Here is a 27,037-nt window from a genome sequence, read left to right as displayed (position 1 = left end):
GAAGCTGAGCATGGTGGCATGCACCTGTATTCCTAGCCCTCAGGAGGCTGAGCAAAAGGATCCCAGCAAGTTCATGGCCAGCCTCGACTTAGTGAGACTCTGTCTCAAAACTGTGCCCCCCCCCAAAAAAAAAAACAGGGGCTGGGGTTATAGTTCAGTGGTAGAACACTTGCTTGGCATATAGGAAGGCCTGGATTAAATCCCCAGCACTACAAAAAAAAAAAAAAAAAAAAAAGGTAACAAAATTCTGATACATGCTACAACATGGATGAACCTTTTAAAATGATAGTGAAATAGACCGTGTAAGGATGAATATATGACTACACTTATGGGAACTATCTAGAATGGACAAACTCATAAGGACAGAAAGTAGAATAAAGGTTATCAAGCAGCTGCAGGGAGTGGAGAATAGGGAATATTGCTTAATAGGTACAGAGTTTCTGTCTGAGATGATGAAAAAGTTCTGGAAATGGTGGTGGTTACACAACACTGTGAATGCCACTGAATTGCACACTTAAAAATAATTCAGATGGTAAGAAATTTTGTTTACCATTGTAAAAATAATATTTTTATTTTTCTAACAGTAAAGTTTGAGAACATCAGTTACTAAGTCTACACTGGTAGTAAATGAAAATGTCTGAAAACTTGCAGGGTGATTTTCACCACTTAACTGGTCGAAATAAACCAGTGTTTAAACCAGTGTAAAAATATGCTACAGTTTGTTTATCCATTCATCTCAGTGGACATTTTAGCTGATTCCATGTTTTGGTTATTGTGAATAATGCTGCTATGAATATTGGTGTAAATATCTGTTTAAGTGATTGTATTCACTTCTTTTGTGCAGAACTAGAATTGCTGAGTGATGTGATAATTTTAAAGAGCTAAAAAGATAATTTTAAAGAATTTGAAGATAATTTTAATTTTCAAAGAAGCAGAAAAAAATGTTTCTGCATTAGCTGTACCATTTTACATTACAGCCAACAATGCATTAAGGTTCCACTTTCTCTGCATCCTCACCAACACTTGTTCTGTGCTTTTTACTGTTACTTTTTAAATGGTAGCTATCCATGGGCCGGGGATTTGGCTCAGTGGTTCTGCCGCCTGCCTCACAAGCACAAGGTCCTGAGTTCGACCCCGGGTACCAAGAAAAACAAAAAAACAAACAAATAAATGCTCTCCAGTTGAGTGTGAAGTGGTACCTCTGTGATTTTGATTTCACATTTTCCTTATGACTAATGATGTCAAAATATCTTTTCATATTCTTACTGCAATTGGTACCTTCTTTAGATGAATGCCTCCTCAAGTCACCTGCTCATTTTTAAAGTAAGCTGTTTAAAGTAAGCGTTCTTCACACACTCTGCCATGTATTTGTCTCGTTGGTTATTGGTAATGCTGTCTTTATTGAATGAGTTAGGAAATAGTCCCTACTCATAGATTTGGAGGGGGTGAGGGATTTTGAGAGACTGTATGATAGTTCTTTATGTTTGTTGGAATTTACCAGTGAAACCATTTGTCACTGGGCTTTTCTTTGTTGGAAATTTTTGATTACAAATTCAGTCTCCTTACTCATTTTGATTTGTTGTTGTTTTGGGGATGGGGTGTTTTTTGTGTTTTTTTGGTGTGGGCTTTTTGTTTTGTTTTGTTTTTGTTTTTTTTGAGACAGGGTCTCACTATGTAGTTGAGACTGACCTGGAACTCACTATGTAGCTCAGGCTGCTCTCGAACTCAGTGATCCTCCTGCCTAAGCCTCCCAAGTGCTGGGATTACAGGTGTGCACCACCATGCCCGACTTGCTTTGTTTTGTTTTTTTGAGTCCTTACTCGTTATAAATATAATCAGATTATTTTTTGTTGAGTCAGTTTTAGAACTTGATGTGTTTGCATTAGTTTGTCCAGTTCATCTAGGTTATCATATAATCCTTTTTTATTTCTTTAAAATTAGCAATCATGTCCTTGGTTTTTCTTCTGATTTTAGTAATTTGAATCTCTTTTTCAATTTTTTAAAAGAAGACCCAAATTACGATCCTTTTAATTGAGCTACATAAGTCTTAGAGTCAGAGCAAATGAGTGAAGGTGTAAGATCAGCTGCTTCGAGGTTTTGGGTTTCTTCTCAGAGTCCATACTTTGTTGATTCTCAGGATGCTGTAGAACCAGTTTTGTTTTGTTTTAACCTAGTTGTGGTACAGAGTTCATAACAGGAAATCCATGGTCCTGTTTTCCTGTGAGCCTAACAGCAATATTAGATATTGTAAGGAGTTAAAAATATTCCGAAGTACAATATAAATATATACAAAATGTACAATAGTGAAAATAAGTGTTATCTTCCAAAAGAAATTAACTCTAAATAATACTGTTTTTCTGGAATTTTATGATCCTTTTATTTTGGCTGTAACAAAAAATTATTTTGAAAAAAACAGGAAAAAGGGGAGTTACTAATTTATTGAATTAAAGGAAAGCTTAAACAACTAACGTGAGATGGGCAAGGTGCAGCAAAGTCTGAGGAAGAGCTGATAGGCTCTCATACCATTGCCATCTCTCCTTCCTTCTCTTTTGTACGTAGGCTTTGTCTTCTCTCACCACACACTTGCTCCCTCCTTGTGGCAGAAAACATGGCTGTCAGTAGCATCAGAATTTTATCTCTGATAGATTCCATAATGGGAAAGGTACTGATCTAGATTCCAAGTTCTAAAATCTTAGAAAAAATATATTAACTCAGCAAAATGGTACTCACTCTCTATGAACAGACTCCGGCCGGTGTTTTGAGGAAACATTGGCAGCTCCATCAATAGCCATGCAGAAGAGTGTATAGGCAGGTTCGGGAAGAATGAAGTTCCCAGGAGAATGGGGCCGGCAAGTGGACAGGCAGTCTCAGGATGCCCATGATATTGTATCAGAACTTGTTTGTAGTATGAGATGACCAAATGAATGGTACAGTGACAGTGACAGTGTCTCCTGTTGGACCACTTTTCTCATAGGGATTTAGTGCACTTATCGGCGCTTATGTATATGCTTAAGTTATTCTTGGTTAAATAAAACCTTCGCAGATATTACACAAGAGCCATAGGCTTGCCAAAGGAATAATTCCAGAGTGTTCTTTTTAAAACATTATTTTCTTTTATATCTTGCTTTTACTTGGGTAACTCCACCCCAGGTACTAAGGATTGAACCCAAGGCCTTCACACTGAGCTATATCCCCAGACCTATTTTAAATTTTGAGATAAGGTCTCAGTCATTGTGTTGCCCAGGCTGATCGATTCTCCTGTCTTGGCCTTCCACAGTGGTGGGATTACAGGTATGCATCACCATGCCCCACTTGTGTCACTTTTTAAAAGCAATTTGAGGGACTAGGTATTTAGTTAAGTGGTTCTGCTGCCTGCCTTGCATGCGCAAGGTCCTGAGTTCAATCCCCGATACCAAAAGTAAATAAATAAAAGCAACTTGACTTTTTTTTTGAGACAGGGTCTCACTATATACTTTAGGCTGGTCTTGAACTTACTATGAAGCTCAAGCTCGTCTCCAACTTGTGGCAGTACTCTTGACTAGTGTTGGGATTACAGGGCTGCACTACCATGCCCAGCTATAAAGTAACTTTATTGAGACATACTTCACAAACCTTAAAATTCACCTATTTAAAATATGTATAATTCAGTGGTTTTTAATATATCCATAGTTGTGCAATCATCATCACAATCTAATTTTAGAACATTTTCAAGACTCCAGAAACATACATATGCCCAGTAGCAGTCTTTACCCATACCCGCTACACCCTTTTCTCCAAGGTCCTAGCACTCACTCATCTACTTTCTGTCTATATGGATTTACCTATGCACATGCGTGGAGTCCTACAATATATGGTCCTATGTATGTCGCCCCTTTTCAACTAGCATAATATTTTTAAGGCTCATCCATATTGTAATATGTATCAGTACTTCATTCCTATTTTTTACTGAATAAATTTTCATTTTTGCATATATACCACCTTATAATTATCAATTAATGGATATTTGGATTGTTTATAGATGATGGCTGTTACAAGCAGAGCTGCTACAAACATTCATATATAGGTATTTGTCTGGACATACATTTTCAGTCTGGTGCATGCCTAAGTATGGAATTGCTGGGTCATGATAATTCTATTTAATCATTGAGGAACTTCCAAACTCGGTCCTAGTGGTTCCACATTTAGCAGTACTACACTTGTTATTGTGGCCCTTAACAGAGGTGAAATCTTAAGGTTTAAATAAACTCTTGAACGATGAATTTTGATTTTTTTTTTTTTTTTTGCATACTAGGGGTTGAACCCAGGGCTGTCACACTGAACTACATTACATCCCCAGTCCTTTTCAGTTTTGAGACAGGGTCCTACTAAGTTATCCGTGCTGCCCTCAAACTCAGAATCCTCCTGTCTTGGGCTTCTGAGTAGCTGGGATTCAGCAAAATTGACTTTTCTTCTTCTTGGTACTGAGGATCAAACTCATGACCTTGTGCTTTCAAGGCAGGTGCAGTGCCACTGCCAATTCTGTAGCCCCAAAATTGATTTTTTTAAATGACCATATTATTGCCAAGTTAGAAGTCAGTTATATACCACTAAGATGAAAAAATAAAAGAAAAATATATACCCATTGAGAAACATGCACTTGTACTTTGGAGGAATTACTATATTTTGGTAGAAAGAGATGAACAACCAGGCAAAGAGAAAGGTACAGAGAAGTAAGTAAATAAAGAAGTTTTAGGACCATAAAAATAGAAGTGGAAATTTTTTGTTTTGTTTTATCTTTGTTTTAAAGGTAGAAAGTTTTAGAAAGTGACACATGGTGGCACATGCCTGTAATCCCATCACTGTAGGAGGCTGAGGCAGGAGGATCTCAAGTTCAAGCTCAGCCTGAGAAGTTCATCAAGACCTATATCCAAAAATGTTTGTTTTGTTTTTCAAAAGAATTTCAGAAAAGGGCTGGGGATGTAGTTTACTGTGAAGGCCCTGGGTTCCGTTCCCAGTACTGGGAACAAAGAAGTAGTGAACAATGGTATATAGAAGATAAAAGTAAGACAAGAATGTTTGGATTTGTTGATCAGTGGATCATTGCCTTCCATGGCAGTTCTTACTGACAAAATCATGTTTAAGGGGTGATGGAGAAATAGACAGAATGCATAAACCTGACAGTATCACCTGACAGTAAATGGAAGGAGAGGAGAATTCACTGGGTGTAGATATCTGGACAGATAAATGTATTTTTAAGACTTGAAAAGTGTGTGAGTGTGCTCTGGGAAAAGAAAGCCGAACACCAAAAACCAGATTGTAGATTGATAGGAAGTGGTCATCTAATTAATTAATTTTAGCCAGTGAAATGTTTGTTGTAGGTGTTTTTTTGTTTTTGTTTTTGTTTGGTTGTTGTTGTTTTGGTACTGGTGATCAAACTTGGGACCTTGTTCTTGCGAGGCAAGCAGCAGAACCACTGAGCTAAATCGCTGGCCCTGAAATGGTTTTTAATAGGAGCAAAATGTATACAGAGCTGGTACAGGTTATCTTTGCTTGGCTTTCCCTTACTTTGACAATCAGTGTATTTCTATATAAGTGGCTATTTATTCAAATGAAATTCTCTATGTTCTTGGAATTAAATTTGGCCTCAGATGGCCAGGTATTAGGGAGTTGGACTCTCTATAAAGCTTGAAATATGGATATAAGTGTTCTATGATATCAAATGCAATGTCTCTAGCATAGGAAGACTGAAGAGCTCCGTAGAGGGAGGGGGTATGAAACGAGGGTCTGAGTCAGAAGAGTACCCTTTGACATAGAAATATGGACAGTTATGAAAGGTAGAATTTTGTGTTGAAAAGAAGGAAGCCAAAGATCTAGCCAAGAAGATCTTTTATTTTCTAAAATTAAAGAGCTAAGGAAGGAGGAGGAAGTTTTCTAATCTCTACTGAGAACCGACAAATTATCCCAATAATAGTAATATCCTAAACTTTGAAATTTGAAATAGACTCATGGTTTTAAGGCAGAAAGTAAAGAAGTTGGGACAAGAGGGCATATGGATAAAAATAGGTGTTACTTTTTTCTGGCCCTGATAATTGGCACAGTAGAAATTAGATAAAAGAACATGTTGGTTGTCGTGAATGAATCTGAATTCGTAGCCCATAAAGCCCAGATACTGTAGTCTGGCCTACATAACAAGTTCAAGGCCAGCCTGAACTATATAGCAAGAACCAGCTTTGAAAACTCAAAATAGGGCCCAGGATTTAGCTCAGTGGCACCATGCCTGCCTCACAAACTCAAGGTCCTGAGTGTGTATCCCTGGTCCCCCCAAAAAATATACTCAAACAAATTTAAAAAATTTAAATCCCTATAGAAGTTAAAGAAGCCAAAATAGTAGTTGAAGGCTAGGTAGTAGAGTACATTTTGAGCATGCAAGAGACCCTAAGGTCAATCCCTATCAAAGTCAGGGGGAATGGGAGTGTATATGAGGAACAGAGACTATAAAGGTAGTGAATAGGAAACTTTCCAGAGATGAGAGAATACAGTATTTTTAGTAAGAGTAAAAAACTAATAGGAAAATTTCAGAATTGAAAATCCTGGGTGCTTTGCTAAACTGTAAGGTTCATTCTATATAATATGCCAATATTTTCTAAATAATTACTTTAGTTAGGAATATAATTGCTGGCCAGGGATTTAGCTCAGCAGTTTGGTGGCCTGCCTTGCAAGCGCAAGGACCTGAGTTCAATCCCCAGTACCAAAAATATATATATATATAATTGCTGTAGTTTAAGTTGTAGCTCAGTATCAACTGCTTGCCTAGCATGAGCAGGACTCTTAACTTCTATTTCCAGCACTACAAAAATCAAAATTTCATATAATTTTAATGTGGGTAGTCAGGACAAACCATAGACTAGCCCAAAATTTATTAAGCAGAATAAAAGAATGTAACTCTCAGAGGCACAGAAAGTAGTTGGAAACTTAAATACCCCATTGCAAATAATAGAACAACCAGACAGAAGATAAGTAAGGAAATACAGGACTTAACACAATACATCAACTAGATCTAACACATATACAGAACACTCAACCCAACAACAGATACACATTTTTCTTGAGACACGTTCTCCAGGATTGGTAATAGATCACAAATTTAGTTTTATTGGACTTACAGATACTTGTAATAGGGCTCTCCAGAGTGACAAAACCAATAGGTGAGGATGGGGGAGGGGTAGAGAGAGGAGAGAGAGAGAGTGTGTGTACACAGAGAGGGTTTCTAAGGATAATTGGTTCCCACTAATTATGGAGGCTGAGAAGTTCCTGAGCAAGCCACCTGCAAGTTAGGGAATCAGGGAGGGAGGCTGGAAGCATGACAGTCTAAAGGCCTAAGAACTCAGACAAGGTGAGGGTTTCTGCACGTCCCAGAGTCTAAAGACTATAGAGTTCTCCAAGGGCAGAAGAAAGGGTATCCAACTTGCATGAAGAGAGAGTGAACTGGCTTTTTCTCTTCCTAAAATTAATGGTTACATATAATAAAGGGATTTTCTGTGCTCACAGGATGACTGGAGAATTCACAAATTTATAAAATTAAATAACAAACTTTTTTTTGGTTCCAGGGATTGAATTCAGGACCTTGCACTTACAAGGCAGGCAGCAGCACCACTGAGCTAAATCCCCGGCCCAGTATCATACTCTTAAACATCTAATGATGCAAAGAAAAAAATACTTAGAGATGAATGAAAACAACAACAAAAAAAAATCCTCAGCATATCAAAATTTACAAATGTAAAAGCCGGGCTAAGAAGGGAAATTTAGCCAGGTGTGGTGGTGCACACCTGTAATCCCAGCACTTGGGAGGCTGAGTCAGGAGAATCACTGTGAGTTTGAGACCAGCCTGAACTACATATTAAGTTCCAGGTTAGTCTCAACTACATAGTAAGACCCTGTCTCAAAAAAAAGGGGGGGGGAATTTATAGCTATAAATACATCCATTAAAAAGTAAGAAAGATCTCAAATTAACAACCTAAATTTATAATTTAAGAAACTAGGAAAAGAACAAACTAAATCAACACCTTTGTACTTTAAAATAGTATGGCATTGTTTTTAATGTATCTTAATCTTAAATTGAATGCTTCTCAATAGTTTCTCAATTTCTTTTTAATTGTTTATTAAGGGCTGTAGTTCCTATAATATAGGTCCTTTTGTGGGTCCTAAGCATGATGACTGGCATTTCATGCTGGTAAGTAAAATTTGCCTCCCTCATACCTTGTTACAACATAGGCAATTACCCATCTGCATGGCACATAAAATTAATAACTTTTCAGTTATTTAATTAGACTGTTCTGAAATGTATGGTTGTAAAAGTCAAATGATTTGTATCTTTAAATATGTCATTTTATTTCAGGCTACAGTGTAGAATTTTGGAAGTCCTCCCTCCATCACATCAAAATGGTTTTGCTAATGGACTTGTTAGCAGTGCAGATGGAGAAACTATTATCATCAGTGATAGTGATGATTCAGAAACACAGAATAGTTCTTTTCAAAATGGGTAAGTGATTTTTCAATTCATTATTAAGTTATTTATCAAATTGATGGTGTTCCGTTGAAAAAGTTTTTCCTTCATCATTTCCTTCTTACATTCCTTTCTAGTCATACTATGGTATACTACCCATTTGAGCAGTCTGGTCTAACAACAGATGTTAGAATTTTCAAAATTGAAACCTACCTTGTTAACCCTAATTAACTGCCTAAGTACAGTTTTAGCTAAGCCTGTTTCTATTACATTTATACATTCTATTTTTGTTAACTTAGAACCATTCCATAATTAATACTTATGCTTTGGTGCATATGGTAAAGTAGCTCTGTAACTGTCTAAAATTGAGTCCTTTGATGGCCTGTGTCAGCTGAGTGCTGGTGGAGAAAAATAATATGAACTTGTAGATCTGTTGTAATTATTTATTTGCCATACTGGGGATCAATCCCAGGAGCTTGCCTCTTGCTAGACAAGCACTCTACCTCTAAGGTACATCCTCAGGCCTGATACGTAATTGAAAATCTCAGGTGAGTCTACTCCTGATTAAGTCCTCTATGTTTCATAATGCCTATATTCCTCTACTCTGTTCCCCTTTAGGCATCTTTGAAATGCTTTCTCCAAGCTGGGCGTGGTGGCACACATCTGTAATCTCAGCACTCTGGAAAGCTGAGGTGGGAGGAATGGAAGTTCAGAGTCAGCCTGGGTGATTTAGCAATTTAGGCAGAACCTGTCTCAAAAAATAAAAAAAAGGATTGGGGATGTAGCTCAGTTTGAAGAACCCAGTACCAAAAAAACAAAACAAAACAACAAAATGAACTATGGGCTGGAGATTTAGCTCAGTGGTACCACTGCCTGCCTCACAATTTGAAGACCCTGGGTTCAATCTCCAGTACCATCAAAAAACAAAAAAATAAAAACAAAACAAAATAAAACTTTCTTAAGCTTGTTTTGGGGTTTGTTCTTTGGTTTTACTTCCCTATTTTAGTGAATAGTACTATAATATTCAAGTAAGAAACCTGAGGCCCTCTTAACTACGTACTTTGCTCCTGAAATATCAATGACTATCAAGTCATGTCTCTCAGAACCCTGCAGTTCTCATTCTGTCTGATGTGAACTATTGTTAGGTAGCTATAACTAGTATTTTTAAATTAGCTGTACCAGGCACTGAATAAAGTATTTTGTATGCATTTTTGTTTGTCTTGGAAAAATATTGTTATCTAATAAGGAGAAACCTGTGGCTTAGGACAGTTAATTGTGGTATTGCTGAAAGAATAGATAAATAAATCAGCAAAACAGAATAGACAGTCCAGAAATAGACCCTCATAAATACGGTCAACTTGATCTTTGACAAAGGTGCAAAGGCATACCATGGAGCAAAGATATTCTTCTCAGCAAATGATTCTGGAGCAATTAGACATCTACTTGCAAAAAAATAAATCTAAATGTAAAGCCTATACCCATCACAAAAAGTTAGCTCAGCATGCATCACAGAGCTAAATGTAAAATACAAAATTATGAAAACCCCTAGGACAGTGGTGGTGAACCTATGGCATGCAGACTGCAGCCGGGCTATTTGTTATCATTGAAACCTCTAAAAGGTTCCCCATCACTGCCGTAAGAGATAACAAAGAAGAAAATCTGGATGATTTAAGTATGGTGAAGACTTCTAAGATACAACACAAAAAGGGATACACTTCTGATCTGTCAAAGACATTGTTAAGAGATGACATGCCACAGATCTGAAGAAAGTATTTGTGTAAGATATCTGATAAGGCCAGTCATGGTGGCATATGTCTGTAGTCTCAGCACTCGGAGGCTGAGGCAGGAGGATCACTTCAAGTTTGAGGCCAGCCTGGCCTACATAATGACTTCAAGGCCAGCCTGAACTACATAGCAAGACCTTGTCTCAAAAAAAATCTGATAACTCTTAAAACTCTTACAAAGAACTCTTGAAAGTCATCAGTAAGAAAATGAGCAACTCAGTTAAAATAGGGTCAAAAGACCTGAACAGACCCTTTGCCAAAGAAAATATGTAGGTGGCAGGTAAGTAGTGTGGAAGTTCAATATCAATTATCATTGGGGAATAAGAGGAAATTAAAATGAGAAGCTACCTTATAGTGGCAAAAATCTAAAACATTGACAGCACTAAACACTGGGGAGGATGTGAGGCAAAGGAAAGGAACTCTTACTTAGTTGCTGGTGGGAATGGAAAATGTTTTAACCACTTGAGACAGTTTGTCAGTTTCTTACAAAATTAAATATTCTTTTATTATACAGTCCAACAACTGTACTGTTGTGTACCAAATGTGTTGAAAATTTACATCTACATAAAAACTGGCACATGGATGTTGATAGCAGCTTTATTTGTAATTGCCCAAACGTGGATGAACTGTAGTACACAAAGACAATAGAGTATTATTCAGCACCAAAAAAAAGAGCTGTTATGTTATGAAAAGACATGAGGAAACATAAATATATTAAATGAAAAAGCCAATTTTAAGAGGTTACAAATACTGTATAATTCCAACTATCTGACATTTCAGAAAAGGTAGTACCACCAAACAAAAAAGCCAACCTAGCTCTCACATTCTGTATTTTGTTTTCTTTATAACATTTACTACCTGTCCATACACACACACACACACACACACACACACACACACACACCGCACACATTTGTTTGTAATATATTTATGTGTGTGTGTATTTTTTTCTTGTCTTGTCTTTTCTTTTCTTTTCATGGTCTTGCCATGTCACCCAGGCTAGTCTCAAGTGATCATCCAGCCTCAGCCTTCTGCATAGCTATTGTATTCATTTTTGCTTGCCTCCTTGCTATGTCTTCTTACTATCTTTTCTGTTTTGGTGACTACTAAATCTTTGTTGTTTCCAGTAGTATCTGAAATATTGCAGGCTGTTAAATATTCAATGAATGAATGAGTGAATGGATTAAATATACCCTCAAGGGGAATAAAAATGAGAAGTTTTGGGTTTGGGGATTAAATGTGCAGCCTCTTTATCAATTCTTAAAACAGAGTAAACTACATTATACCTGTCTTTGCTCTAGGGTCCTATAGCTATGACAAAAGAAAGTTTTAAAAGCAAGCCCAAGAACTCTTTTATCAATTTATTTAACCTAAATTGAACGCTCAGTGTTTATCTCGTTTAACCAACTTAACCAATAAAAATTTATTGACTGAGTAATTAAAAATACCTACTGTCTTAGTTACTTTTTGTGTTGCTGACACCCAAAGTTAAAGGAGGGAAGAATTATTTGGCTCACAGTTTGTAGAGGTTTCAATTCATAGTTGGCTGACTCCAAGGCAAGGTGTAATGGCAGAGGGGCATCTCAGAGTAGAAACAGTATGTGGCAGGCAGAAGGCAGCAAGCTACAAATGACAATAGCAGCTCCTTCATGTCCCTTTATATTCTATCAAGGCGACCCGCCCATAGCACTCACACCCAAAACTATACCAAACCCTAATTGGTGGATTAATTTAGTAATCACATACCCTTAATCCCAGCATCACACACTTTAGATCCAGCCCCACCTATGACCACGTGAGGCTTTGGAGGGACATCTAGACACAAGGCATAACACCTGCCAAAATTAAATTGTGCCTTGTGCTATTTTAGCTAATAGAATGAGAAAAGTAGTTAATATATATGATTCTTTTACAGTATATTTATAGAAACAAGGTTCCCACAAATCTCATGTTTCCAAATTTACTGATTTGTGTTTTTTCCTCTTTTCTAGAAAGAAAAAAGATTCAATTGATCCCTTCTTGTTCAAGTATAAGGTGCAGCCCACTAAAAAGGAATTATATGAATCTGCAATTGTTAAAGCAACACAAATCAGGTAAAAATTAGTATCTTCTCTATTGTAGTTTAAAGTGAAATGTGTGTATTAGAATAACAAGGTTTGATTTAGAACAAATGGGTAGTGTTGCAAGTGATTGCTTCCTTTTTTTTGTTTTGTTTTGGTTTTTGAGACAAGGTCTCACTGTGTAGGCTCAAAACTCACAGCAATCCTCCTGCCTCAGCTTCCTGAGTGCTAGGATCATAGGCATACATCACCATACCTGGTGGCTGGCTGGCTTTCTTTCTTTCTTTCTTTTTTTCCATTAAATTTATTGGTACATTTTAAGTATACAGTACAGTTACATTCATCACTAGGATCTTGTACCTTTACATGATGTATCTTGGTTCTTATTTTTTCCCCATTCCCTGCCCGCCTTTCACCCCCTGTACCCTTCCCTATTTACAAAGACTTTTTCATTTTTTTCTTTTTCTCATACTTTTTCCCTTCTTTCCTTTTCCTTACCCTTCCCAATTCCCCTACTCCTTTAGACCTTTTCTTCCTATTTTGCATTATCATTTATATCATTTGAACCTTATTTACACTTTTAGTTTTTCACACCAGAGAAACTATTTGATATTTATACAAGTGTGTCCTATTTATTTCACTTAAGAGTATGGCCTCAAAGTGCATTCACTTAGCTATAAATGTCTCTAGTTTCTTGTTTTTTATGGCTGAGTAGTATTCCATTTTATAGGAAAGCCACATTTTCTTTATCCAGTCTCCGGTTGATGGCAGTTGGGCTGATTCCAAGTTTTAGCTATTACAAACTGTGTGGCAGCTTCCATTTTTATTTGTGTTTGTTTGTTTGTTTGGTACTGGGGATTGAACTCAGGACCTTGCACTTGTGAGGCAGGCGGCCAAACCACTGAGCTAAAGCCCCAGCCCCTCGTGACTTCCATTTTTAAAATGAATGTAGGGGCTGGGTCCTGAGTTCAATCGCCAGCACCAAAAAACAAAAAATAAAAATAAAATAAATGTATATTTATATGTTACTAGAGTGATTAAAAATAAATCTGAATGGACTCCTTGAGTCCTTCGTTTAGTAATTACCCCACAGTGGTCTTCAAGCCAAAGAATTAAGAAGTATTCTATTTATGAAGTATTTCTCATAAGAGAATTCAACTCTCAAAACTGAGAAATTTTGAATGTACTTATAAAGATGTCACATTTGTAGTATTTTAATCATTAAATACAGGCGTCTCTTTCTGTTCCTTGAGAAAGTTAAATAGGGGCTGGGAATGTAGCTTAGTGTAGTAGAGCTCATGCTTAGCATTTGCAAAGTCTGGGGTTCCATCCCCAGCACAACAGGGGTGGGGGGAGGAGAGAGAGAGGGAGAGGAAGAAGAAGAGCGGGGAGGGACGGAGTTACATAATAAAATATAAATATCCTTTAAAATTTCTGTTTTGAGACCCAGTCAGAGGAAAGAGAGAGATGGTCCCTAATATATAAAGAATTGGCTGTGAGTATCATAGATTTATTTTGGGAGAATTCCTTTTGTTTCCGATTGTGGTTAGGTTCTTAGTCATCTGAGAATAAGGTGAAATTATCATCCTCCTAGGAATCAGTCTTACACATCATTTGATGTAAAATAATTTTACTTATGCTCTCGTGCTATTTATCCCATATATACGTGTATATACAAAGAAAAGTGATGTGTGTGAAGTAAATCCTGAGTCAGATTACTTTCTGTGTCTTTATTGAGGTATGTGGCTTGTCATTTGGTTTGTTAGTTTTGAAGGGTATATCACTAATTTAAGATTTCTAAACAAAGCATTCTACATTTTAGTATATTGAAAAATAATATTCCTAATCTAGAATTTGTATATTATTGAAACTTTTGTTTAGTTTATGAGCTAATGAATAGTAATGACTGAGTATTTTCCATAATAAAATGGAGTTTTATCTTTTTTCTTTTGCCTTTAGTTTGATACATTATTTCTATACTGTAATCTAATTTTTAATTTTCAATCTACTTTTTTCATTTTACTGCTGTACCTTAGTTATAGTGTTATTAGTCCATTTTCTTCTTAACTGGTAAGCTACATAGTTATAAAATGAGAACATTATATTTGGCAGTTGAATTCTTTAAATGGCCTATAGCTCTTTATTTTTATTTATTTTTATTTTTTGATACCAGGGACCAAACTCAGGACCTTGCACTTGCCAGGCAGGCACTGTGCCACTGAGTTGCATCCCTGGCCCTATAGCTTTTTATTAGCATAAAAAAAAGAGTAATGTTCTTTGTTAATAAAGAGGTAGTAATATTTCTCTAGTAAAGAACACTTGATATGCTAGAATAGTACTGACAAATTGAACTTTCTATGATAATGGAAATGTTATATATATACACTATTCAATATGATAGCCAGTGGCTGTTGTCTGGCTGTTAAACACTTTTAAGTGTGGCTGTTTAGAATAAGAAACTTGAGTTTTTTTTAATTTACTAAAAAAACCCACATGTAAAATTGGGTGTGGTGTTATGCACCTTAACCCCAGCTAATTGAGGTTGAGGCATGAAAACGGATGAGTTCAAGGCCAGCCTTGCCAATGTGCCAAGAACCTGTGTCAAGACAACAAAACTCACATATAGTTAATAGGTATTATATAGGACAGTGCAGTCCTTGAGAACTAGTTACTTATACAGTAGTCAACAATTTCATGTTAGCCCAGTCAGAATGGCTATCATCAGGAACAAAAAACCAATACACACTGGCAAGGGTAAGCAGGAAAGGAACCCTTCTACATTGTTGGGAATGTAAGCTAATGAACAACTATGGAAAATCAGAGTGGACACAAGTTCCCCCTTCGGGGGGGAAATAGAAATTTTGTACCCAGCTATATCTCTTCTGAGTATATTCCCTAAGGAATTAGAGACATCATACTATACTGATATTTGCATATTAAGGTTTGTAGCAGTGTAATTCACAATAGCTAAGCTCTGGAAACAGCCTAGACGCCCATCAACAGACAAATGGATAAAATTTTATATGTATAAAATTTGGCTGTGAAGAATTAAATCATGTCATTTGTAGGAAAATGGATGGAAGTTGAAAGTATGTTAAGTGAATTAGGTCAGACACAAATTTCAATTTAAATAGCATGTTTCCTCTTACTTGAGAAACTTGAAATAAATAAGTAAAATAAAGGCAAGAGAGTAGGAACAAGAAGGCAGACTTTTTCCAAGATGGAGGAGAGGACTGGAAGAGAGGGAAGGTGAGTAAAGGGTTTGAAAGTGATCGAGATAACACTAGCTATATTCATGTACTAATTTCCCAGGACAAACATAACTACTATCTATTGCAGAGATATGCTAAAAATATCCATAATTTTACCTTGTCTTTGCCAGCTACTGTGTGTGCTAGAATATTCTAGTGAACCCAAGTCCTTACTGTCATGAGACTTAAAGTATGGGAAAAGAATATACATTTTTGGAAGGCCACTACTTTAAAATGTTGTTTAACCACACATTGTAGCTTTTAACTTGGCTTTTTCTTGATGAGAGTACATTGAATTTAATTAAACATTAAACATTTTCCAGAAATACTTTTGTAGTTTTTATTTAGTAGACATTTTATAATAGATCCATACAACTTGTAACTTCCAACATTATGTATAAAGTTCCCCATAACTTTTACATAAATACCATTGGAAGATAAAATACCTTTCATTTTCTAGTTCTGATTATAAATTTACAGAGATTATGGAGTTTGTGTTGAATTCTTTGATACTAACACTATCTCCTCTTTCCCTCTGTAGCCGGAGAAAACACCTTTTTTCTCGTGAAAAACTAAAGCTGTTTCTGAAGCAACACTGTGAACCGCAAGATGGAATCATTAAAATTAAGGTAACCAGAATAGTGAAATTATTTGTTGAAAGGAAAAAAAACAATTAGAAGTGGATAATGTGATAAAGCATTGCAGAAATGTTATTTCAAAGATGGTTTTAGATAGCCCTCCGAGCTTGGTGGCGCACACCTATAATCCCAGCACTCAGGAGGCTGAGGCAGGAGGATCGCTGTGATTTCAAGACTAGCCTGGGTTGCACAGTGAGTTCTAGAACTACATAGTGAGACCCTGTCTCAAAAAAAAAAAAACAAACCTAGATCGCCCTCTTTTTATTCAATTTTTAGTACTTTTTTTTGGCACTGGGGATTGAACTCCAGTTCTTGCTCTTGCAAGGCAGGCAGCAGCACCACTGAGCTAAATCCCCAGCCCAATTTTTAGTACTTTTAAAAAATGTTTTTGGGTGAAATATTATTTTTGTGATGGCTAGAATTATTAGATGGCTCATTTACCACTCCTTTTTTGGGGGGCGCTGGATACTGGGGATCGAACTCAGATCCTTGTGCTTGCAGGGCAGGCTGCGGAACCACTGAGCTAAATCCCTGACTCAAAATTCAAACCTAGTAATTCTTTGAGGGCAGGGGAACATACTGAGGATCGAACTTGGGACCTTATGCTTGCAAGGAAAGTGATGGAACCACTGAGCTAAATTCCTGGCCTTTTTTCTTATAAAAAGCATCAACCAGGACTGGTGAAATAGATGGAAAACTTGGAACAAAGAAAAATTTAGAAGTGGGACCACTATTGATTTCTTTTTTCTTCTTTTTTTTTTTTTGGTACCAGGGATCAAACTTGGAACCTTATGCTTGCAAAGCAAGCAGCGGAACCACTGAGCTAAATCTCTGGCCACTATAGATTTCTAAATGTGTGTTTCTGGCTTATAAGTAATAGATGGGTTCAAAGAATAATTTTAAAACATTCTACCAAATAAGAAAACAATGTATTAATAGAACAACAAAGGCCAATAACAAACAGATTATATTTCACTCCTAGTCATTAAAAGGGAAAAATTGAGTTTTAGACCTCACATTGTACACTAAATGAAAAAAGTTAAATGGTAAAACTAAAATTGATTTTTTAAATGTGAAATACCTAATACACTGGGATAAAGAAGCACTAATTTAAAAAGCAATAGAATGAGTTAGAAAGATATATGTATTTGTCAGAAATCAGCTAATGATACTTAATGGGCATTTCCTTCTGTGTAAATATAAACTTCAAATGGAAAGAAAGAGCTGGGTGTGGTGGTGTGTACCTGTAATCCCAGCACTTGGGAGGCTGAGGCAGGAGGATTTTCATGAGTTGGAGGATAGATGGGGCTACATAGTTCAAGGCCTTCCTGAACTTTGTAATGAGGCCGTGTCTCAAAAAAAAGAAAGAAAAAATATGAGCTTATGTAAAAAGGAACATTTAACATCTCTATAGGTAAAACAAATTATGTAATAAAATCAAACTATGCCATGGTTTAACTATTTGGAAAAATATTCCTGATACAAAAAAAGAACTACATAAAATGAAGCAAATTTTAAATACTTAAGTGGAGCAATAGAAAATAAATACCAACAATGAGATTGAGTTGACAATATAAACATATAGATTTTAAAATGTATGAACAGATTTCAAAAGCAAGTACAGTGGTACCTTGGTTCATGAATGCTTTTATTTGCAAACAATTTGATTTGCAAATGGAAGCTTTTGGCAAAAATTTGTTTTTGTTTGCTGACTCTGCATCAGGTGATAAACACACCCACAGTTGTCTTCCCCACATAATCGCAAGTGTGGCCATCTTTTCCAAAATTGTAGAACAAATTAAGTTCTTGATCCAAGGTACCACTTTAGTACCATAGAGAAGAATATCTGCAGTGAACACAATGAAGAGCTAAAATCAATTAGGAAAACATTAGCACTCCAGTAGAAACATAGAGCCAGGTATGGTGCACAGGCCTATAATCCCAGCACTTGGAAGGCTGAGGCAGGCAAGTTCATAGCCAGCCTGTGCTACATAGTTCAAGGCCAGCTGAAACTACATAGCAAAACCCTGTTTTGAGAAAAGAACAAAGAAAGAGAAAAGAGGCCAGGCATGGTGGTGCACATCTGTAATCCCAGCACTTGGGAGGCTGAGGAAGGAGGATCGCTGTGAGTTTGAGGGCAGCCTAGTCTGCATAGTGAGTTTACGGCCAGCCAGAACACATAGGGAGATTCTGTGTCAAAAGAAAGAATGAAAGAAAGAAAGAGACAGAGAGAGAGAGAGAGACAGAGAGAGAGACAGAGAGAGAGAGAGAGAGAGAGGGAGAGAAGGAAGGAAGGAAGGAAGGAAAGTAGATACATAGACATGATTAAAATTTACAGGGAAATATAAAAACTTGAAAACTGTGTAAGATAGTCATCTGAAAGAAAAATTAAATGTGATTATGTGTCTGTCTTGATAAGGGAATACCTAGAACTATGCTCTTATTTTTGTTGTTGTTGTTTTTTTTTTGTTTTGTTTTTTTGAGATGGGATCTCACTATGTAGTTGAGACTGACTGGAACTCACTATGTAGCCCAAGGTGGTCTCAAACTCACAGCAATCCTCCTGCCTCAGCCTCCTGAGTGCTGGGATTATAGGCATGCGTCACCACGCCCAGCCAGAACTATGTTCTTAATAGCACTGAATATTAGAGATCCATATTAAGTGATACTTACAAAAAGTTTTAATGAGTTACGTACTTGTGATAAGTGGCTAGAACAGTGCCCAGTAATGATGGGCCATCAGTGATTCTGTGAATAATTATACATTTTTTTAAAGTACAGGTTACCAGTATCAGTTATATATCAATGCGCAGTACAATCTAATTGGGAAAAGGTGGTAAAAGACATCAACATATATTTCAGTCTAATAAACAAATGAAAACTAAGGCTATAGTAAACATTTTTTACTGAAAGCATAATAAAAGATTGCCAGTAGATATTTTGGTATACTTGCACATACATATACATGAAAACAAAATTTGATTCCCTATGGTTACCATAGGTAACAGTCAAGCCTATCTACAAGTACACAAAAATATGGGCATTTTTTTTGTTGTTGTGGTTTTTGTGACAGTTTTTTTGGTTTTTTTGGTACTGGAGATCAAACTCGGGTCCTTGTGCTTGCGGCAGAACCACTGAGCTAAATCCCCAGCCCTGGTATTTATGTTTATTGTATGTTGTATGTATTTGAATAAGGAGTTGGGGGCAATTAATATATTAAAACCTATTTTGGCCTTTTTTTGAGTATATAGGGTTGATCATTCCTAATTTGAAAATCTGAATGCTGCAGAATCCAAAAAACTTTTTGAGCACTGACATGACTCTACAAGTATAAAATTCTGTATCATGAAACTTTGTTTCATTCACATAATTATTTAAAATATCATATAGCCGGGTGTGGTGGCGCACACCTGTAATCCCAGCACTCCGGAGGCTGAGGCAGGAGGATTGCTGTGAGTTTGAGACCAGCCTGGGCTACTTAGTGAGTTCCAGGTCAGTCTCAACTACATAGTGAGACCCTATTTCAAAAAAACAAAAACAATAACAACAAATCATATAAATTACCTTTAGGCTACATGACTAAGGTATATATAAACCTGTGTGAATTTCATGTTTAGATTTGAGTTCCATCTTCAGCTTATCTCATCATGGATATGCAGATTTTCTAAAATCTTTTTAAAAACCTGAAAACACCTTGCTTCTAAGCATTTTACATAAGAAATACTCACCTTATGTTTGAGAGGAAACCATCCTTGTGCGTTACATTCATACCTAATAGGCAATTCTGCCTACCCAGGGTCATGAGGGATGACATACCATCATCCTGAAAGAGTTAACTTACAAAACCTTAATAGATTCTTTATTAACTATGGTGACCAGAATTGACTGAATGTTAGATATTAGAAGTTGTGTTCTACTGAAAAATATTCTGTAGAAAACCCCAGGTAGAAGTGTTCCTGTTTTGTTAATATTTAAAATTTTTGTATCATTACTTTCTTTACATGTTTCCTAAAAGATACTTCTGTAAATGGCACTTGTTTTCTTTGAGAAAAATAATGATGTTGGCCCTAAGGTCAAAATTAGTAAAATGTCTAGGATTGGGCCAGGCTGACAAATAAACAAGCTCTAGATATGAGGAAGAAGAAAGAAATTCATGAGTTTGGAATTATAGTCATAGAAAATCTTAGGGAAAATGAGTCAGAAGCAAAACAGACAGATTATTAATTTCATGTAATTGTGAAATAGTTTTCAGAAATCTGGAAACATTCTTAGGAATTTATGGTAAAACAATCATTGAAATAAGTTTCCTTCTGGGAAAGCTAATTATCTGAATTAGAAAAGGCTCAGGTAAACCAATTAAAATGTATTTCACTAGATAATAACATGAAATTCTCTTTTTGACCTGGTCTTTAGCAGCAATAGCTGTGATTATATGACTTAGCATCTTTGTATTTAGTTTACTAACATGTTGTTATTGTATCCACCCCTTTTTGTTAAGGCGTCATCTCTTTCAACATATAAAATAGCGGAACAAGATTTTTCTTTCTTCTTTCCTGATGATCCACCTACGTTCATCTTCAGTCCTGCTAACAGACGAAGGGGGAGACTTCCCAAACGACTCTCTGTTAGTCAGGTAAAGAGAAGAATTTAGAAACATAAAAAGGGCCGGGGATTTAGCTCAGTGTTCCGCCGCCTGCCTTGCAAGCACAAGGACCTGAGTGTGATCCCCGGTACCAAAAATAAATAAATAAATAAATAAATACATACATACAAACAAACATAATAAAACAAGGGGCTTTGGATTTAGCTCAGTGGTGCCATGCCTGTCTGTCAAGCTCAAGGTCCTGAGTTCAATCCCTGGTACCAAAACAAAAGCAAAAGCATAATAAAACAGTACTGAGGGGAAAAAAAGCAATATTTCTGTTCCTGTCATGCTCATAGCCCATAGGAAGAAACCTGTTGCTTCACACAAGAAAATGTGTGTACTGTATATTAATAGCTACTCAGCAGTTACAGCTTGTAGAGGTTTCAAGTACAATTTAGATATGGCTCTCAGGCCACAGAGATTGATTACCAAGTAGAGGCAAGCATATAAGCAGTTACTGAAATGTAAAGCAGGATGAAATGCAGGGAATAAACTTTTGCTTGAAAAGTGAAGAGCAGTAAGTTCTGACCTGATAAAATGATGAAAGACTTTAAAAATGCAGTACTTGGGCCTGGGATTTAGCTCAGTGGTACCACTGCCTGCCTCGAAAATGCAGGGTCCCAAGTTTGATCCCCGGTACCAAAAAACAAAACAAAAACCAAACAAACAAAATGCAATACTTCAGCTAGACAAAACACAATTTCTAATAATGAAACAAAAAGATAGAAAAGATATTTGAGGTAGAAACAAAGGTTACAAATTATTCAGGATTTAGCTGGGCATGGTGGTACACACCTGTAATCCCAGCACTCAGGAGGAAGAGGCAGGAGGATCACTGTGAGTTCAAGGCCAGCCTGGAGTACATAGTGAGCTAGTGAGCTCAAGACCAGCCTAGACCGCATAGCAAGACCTTGTGTCCCTAAAAAAAAAAAAAAAAAAAAAAGTGATTCAGGATTTGTAGGGCATCACTGAGTAGTGAATACGGTGTGGCTAATCTGTTAGGACATGTGAATATATAATGAGAAATGAGGCAGAAAATCTGTAGGGGTTCCCCACCGCCACCACCTATACTTTGATTGAACTAAGGCCTTCACACTAAGCTACATCCCAGCCCTTTTTATTTCTTGTTTTGAGGTGGTCCTGCTAACATGCAGGCTGAGCTTGAACTTGCAGCCCTCCCACCTCAGCCTCTTTGAGTGCTGGGATTATAGGCATGTACCACCATGCCATACTTATAGTTACTCTTGTGGGCTCTCCAAGTCCTGTGTAGTGACAAATATTTATGAAATGTACTTTTCATAATATCCAATATATTTACATATCTTTCGTACAGACTGAAAATAGACTTGAACCAAAAAGTGGCAGCCTAAATGCAAGCAAGTAACAATGTGTGCTGATACAATGTATGTATGAGTGGCCTCAGAATGCAAAATGAATCTTTCCTAAGGAACTTCGAGACAGAAAGGGAAAAGCAGTATAAGTTGAATTATGTATTTAATTCTATGCTCACTTCCCACTTTTTCTTACCTTTAGCAATAAGAAATTTTCTTCCCTTGAGTTATTGTTATTTCTCAATTTAGGGAGCAAGAATACCATGAAATTTTCTGAAACTGTGTAAAGTAATAACCCAGTACAGTTGCCTGAGTTGGAAGGAATTTATTTGGGATTATTCTGCTTGTTTAAACAGTTTCCTTTCTTACTGTACTTGTATTTTCTCCTACCCTTATTCTATACATTCTCTTTTGTTCTCTTGTGCTAGGTAGGGATTGCTCATGACTGTAATGATTAATAAACCAGGTTCTAAGAATCTTGTAGCACAGTCAGCATGATTAAGAAATTTATTGAAGAATCTTTGAGAATCATTTCCAAGTTTCATTTAAGTGTTGGCTGAAAGAGTTGTTTGTGCTGTAAGACGAACAAGCAGAGGACATCTTTTTATTTCTTCCCTGATGGAAAACCTTAGGTGGAGACTGTTCTGTTGTTCTCTTCCTTTCTCAGTGCCCATGTCACTCTTCTCAGTACTTTCTTCTCCCCCAAAAGAGGCCTATATCCTTCTTCCAAATAATTTTAATATAATAAGCTGCTTTTTATTATATTGCTACTGTTAAATACTTTTTATTATATATAGTATCTTCAAAATAGGTAGGGTCCCATTTACTTTGCTTTCTCAAAGTAACAAAGAAGTTGGAATTTGAACTGCAGTTCAAAACTAATCACTTTTTTGCCTCGCTGAAGAGATTCAGGGTGATGTTAATAATAAAGTCAAAATGACTTACCACTTTTATTTTCCAACTCTGACTCAATTGTAGCTATCTCTGGGCTATTCAGATTTTGATTTTGGCACTTAGCCAAATTCTGAGATTTTTGTTTACTCAGAATGTTGAATGTCAGCTGTAATAAGCCTTCTCTCATTTTATTTACTTAAGATCTGACTTGCATGATAAACTATCTGTGACAGAAGGGTCTAAGTTTCTTGTTTATCAGCATGTTTAGTACTGTGCCTCGTACATGGTAGGTACTCAAATATTCAAATGAATTAATGTTTTATTGCACTTAAAAGAAATAATATAATGCACAATAAGCAGGTTAAAGACATTTTTATGAGAAGCAGAGTAAAAATAAAATTGGCTACATTGACATTGGCCACAAGAATATTTCTGACCTGTCTCTTCTCTGCCTCTTTCATATTTGATGTCTCACCATCTAGTTTATAAATAACCTAGATTTGTTTCTGTAATGCATTATTTTAAAACTTTATTGATGTATTACTAGTTTTTTCCTGAGATGTTGTTCTACTAATTTGTAAAACTATAGAATTATCTCATGTTCTATATATTATCATGATTAGTTGTTAAACATTCAGTAATATTTTAATAACAAACCAAAGAAATGATCTCTGAAAGCATGTATTAATACTTTAGAATAAAAACTCTTTTGGGCAGGGGTACCAGGGATTGCATTTGGGATTGGAACCTTGTGCTTGAGAGGCAGGGGGTAGAACCACTGAGCTAAATCCCTGGCCCTTCAAATTCTTTTTTTTTTTTTTGTACCGGAAATCAAACTCGGGTCCTGGTGCTTGCCAGGCAGGTGGCAGAACCACTAAGCTAAATCCCTGTGCAAAACTCATTTTAGTATGAAGAAGGTAATTGGTGTTAGCTTTTAAATTTTTTGTTTTTTATTCTTGCTATAATAGACAGATCATCAGTTTGTGTAGTGTGTGGTTTATAACATTAGTTTCTTGATTTTTTTTTTTTTAGGAAGACAGCATTGCTAATAAACAGACTATTGCAGGTTATAGGAACAAAGCTACTAAAGAAAGAGACAAACTTTTGAAACAAGAAGAAATGAAAACACTAGGTGAGTTTTAACATTCTCTGCAGCCAGGTAGGATGGCATATGCCTGTAATCCCAGCACTTGGGAGGTGGAGGCAGGAGGATCTTGAATTTAAGGCCAGCCTAGACTATGTAGTTGGGACCCTGTCTAAAAAGTCTCTCTCTCCCCCTCTCCTCCTTTCTCCCTGTCCCTCTCCCCGTCCCCTTCCCCTCTTCTCTCTTACTCTTTCCCCCTCTAGCCCTCTTTCTCCCTCCCTTTCCTCTCCCTCTCCCTACCTCCAAAAACTTTTTAGAGACTACAAAGACTGTTTCTCTTTGTAGAAGATATTTCTAATTTGATAGATATTTCTAAAATAACATATTTCTGGTTTACTTTTTATTTTTTTAATAAGTGAGACCTATTTGTCTCTTAAAACAATATTTTAAAGTATAGCATATCTCCTATTAAGCTATTTAATCTAAATTAATCAGAAATAGGAGTTTCTAGGAGTTACAAAATGTTTTGGACCATTGTGTTTAACTTACACAGTCTTTTAAAGCATTGCTTTCCCTACTGGAATGTGTACATGAATCTTGCTAAAATGAAGATTCTGAATTAGTAAGTTTGGGTTGGAGCTAAGATTCTGTATTTTTAACAAGGTGAAAACCTTATCTTTAGAGCCTAATTTTGAGTATCAAGGCTTAGAAAAGCAGGTTACGATTGTCCTAGTATTGTAGTTTGTCTTAAACCTACCCGATTTTCTTTTCCAATTTTAATCAGCCATTAAGCCTTTCAGGAATTTTATGAGTTCCTATTAATCTCTTTTTACAAATAAATTATTTCAGGGCATCTTTTGTTACAACAACAAAAAAATGCCAAGTGTTTTTCTCTGTATACATTTTCAAGTTTGATTTTCTCTACAGCTTTTGAAAAGGCTAAATTAAAAAGAGAAAAAGCAGATGCCCTAGAAGCCAAGAAAAAAGAAAAGGAAGATAAAGAGAAAAAGAGGGAAGAACTGAAGAAAATTATTGAAAAAGAGAGATTAAAGAAAAAAGAAGAAAAAGAGAGGCTTAAAATAGAAAGAGAAAAGGTATTCATTTGAATTTATTAGCTATTCTTTCAATATATCATAATATTATTTCACATAATGACTGAAGGTTCATATGAATTGCCTATAGTTTCTTGAATTAATTTCAAGTAGTTTCACATATGATTTTGGAGAGGTGGAGGGGTGTGATACACATTTACTCTAGAAAATGTAAAGATTAGTAATTTAATGGCAACATTTAAATGTAGAATTAATCCTTGATTTATTTTCATTCTTTATTCTGGGCCTTAAAATATTAGAGCATCTACCATTTAAATTTTAATATACTAGGGCCGGGGACTTAGCTCAGTGGTTCTGGCGACTGCCTCACAAGTGCAAGGACCTGAGTTCGATCCCCGGTACCGGGGAAAAAAAAAAAAAAAGATTAAATTTTAATATACTAGGGCCGGGGACTTAGCTCAGTGGTTCTGGCGACTGCCTCACAAGTGCAAGGACCTGAGTTCGATCCCCGGTACCGGGGAAAAAAAAAAAAAAAGATTAAATTTTAATATACTAGGGCCGGGGACTTAGCTCAGTGGTTCTGGCGACTGCCTCACAAGTGCAAGGACCTGAGTTCGATCCCCGGTACCGGGGAAAAAAAAAAAAAAAGATTAAATTTTAATATACTTTTTTCACTTAACATATAAACATCCCTTTATGTTATTAAATAATTTAAGTGAAAATTTTAGTTACAGCATAATAATAATTCATCAAATAGTGATAGTTAATTGCTTTGCAATTTTTTGCTCAGAAATCCAAATTCTGAATTTAGACTAAGTCCTTTTTTGGACTATGTCCCTGGATAAATAATATAGATGTAGAAATAATTGGTCAAAGGATAAGAACATTTTAAAAAAAACTTTCATATACATACATAGATAAGAGTTTGCCAAACATGTTCTCATTTACACTCTTAGCAACAATGAATAGAGTATCCATTTCATTACATTCTGTAAAAACTCTTTTGGGAGAAAATTTATTTCAGGTAAATACTCAAAACACAGTTATGTAATGAGACATTTCATGAGGAAAATTTGATAAAGTGCACATCTGTTTATATTTGATGTTTTCTAAATTTTAGGAGAATAGTAAATGTAAATATATTTGCTAAAAAGTAATAATGAAATATTTATGCTCTACTTTATTAGAGGCCTTTGAGGGGGTCAGCATTTATCTTGTACTTTCAAATATCAGAACCAAGTGGTAATGGCTTCAAGAGACTAAGTGAACAGAAGAAATGTGCTTTAATGTACATTCAAGACACTAGACACACTCCTTAAAATACTAACTGCTGGTCCTAACTCCAGAATTCCTGGTTCAGTAGGTCTGGAGTGGGGCCAGAGTCTTGTCTTGTCTTGTCTTTTCTTTTTTTGTTCTGATACCAGGTATCAAACTCAGGACTTCGCACTAGCAAGGCAGGTGGTGGATCCACGGAGCTACATCCCCAGCCCTGTATTGGCATTTCTAAAAAGTTCTCAGGTGATGTTAATGTTGCTTAATAAATTTCTTCTAAGAATTTTTATTAACATTTTGTTAGGAGAGAGAGAAATTACGTGAAGAAAAGCGAAAATATATGGAATACATAAAACAGTGGAATAAACCCAGAGAAGATATGGAATGTGATGATCTCAAGGTATAAGTGTGATGTGTGATGTGTGACATGCAATGTTTTATATGTCATTTGGCTTTGCTGATGAAATGTTTCTTTTACCTAATAGCAGCCTCTTTATATTTAACTAAGAAGAAATAGCCTATTAAGCATATATTCATACTTAGA

At 36.1% G+C, this 27,037-nt stretch overlaps 1 protein-coding gene and 1 non-coding gene across 3 annotated transcripts in view; both read left to right on the top strand.

Moving 5' to 3' along the window:
- Baz1a (bromodomain adjacent to zinc finger domain 1A) overlaps positions 1-27,037 on the top strand; it is a 102,929-nt gene that overhangs the window by 36,726 nt on the left and 39,166 nt on the right. For both annotated transcript variants that reach the window (XM_010633602.2, XM_010633600.2), the window contains exons 3-9: positions 8,375-8,518; positions 12,258-12,359; positions 16,119-16,206; positions 20,714-20,848; positions 24,118-24,217; positions 25,097-25,263; positions 26,798-26,893. In XM_010633602.2, coding sequence (XP_010631904.1) covers positions 8,375-8,518; positions 12,258-12,359; positions 16,119-16,206; positions 20,714-20,848; positions 24,118-24,217; positions 25,097-25,263; positions 26,798-26,893 — 832 coding nt within the window. The remainder of the gene's footprint in view (positions 1-8,374; positions 8,519-12,257; positions 12,360-16,118; positions 16,207-20,713; positions 20,849-24,117; positions 24,218-25,096; positions 25,264-26,797; positions 26,894-27,037) is intronic.
- LOC117286649 lies at positions 8,166-8,268 on the top strand. Its single transcript, XR_004517807.1, has one exon. It is a non-coding gene; the product is annotated as a small nucleolar RNA U13 (small nucleolar RNA).

This window comes from Fukomys damarensis, unplaced genomic scaffold, assembly GCF_012274545.1.
Source record: "Fukomys damarensis isolate Sample0158 unplaced genomic scaffold, DMR_v1.0_HiC HiC_scaffold_17, whole genome shotgun sequence".
Taxonomy (NCBI): domain Eukaryota; kingdom Metazoa; phylum Chordata; class Mammalia; order Rodentia; family Bathyergidae; genus Fukomys; species Fukomys damarensis.
The sequence above is the reverse complement of the archived record's forward strand: the minus strand, read 5'-3'. Positions and strand labels throughout refer to the sequence as shown.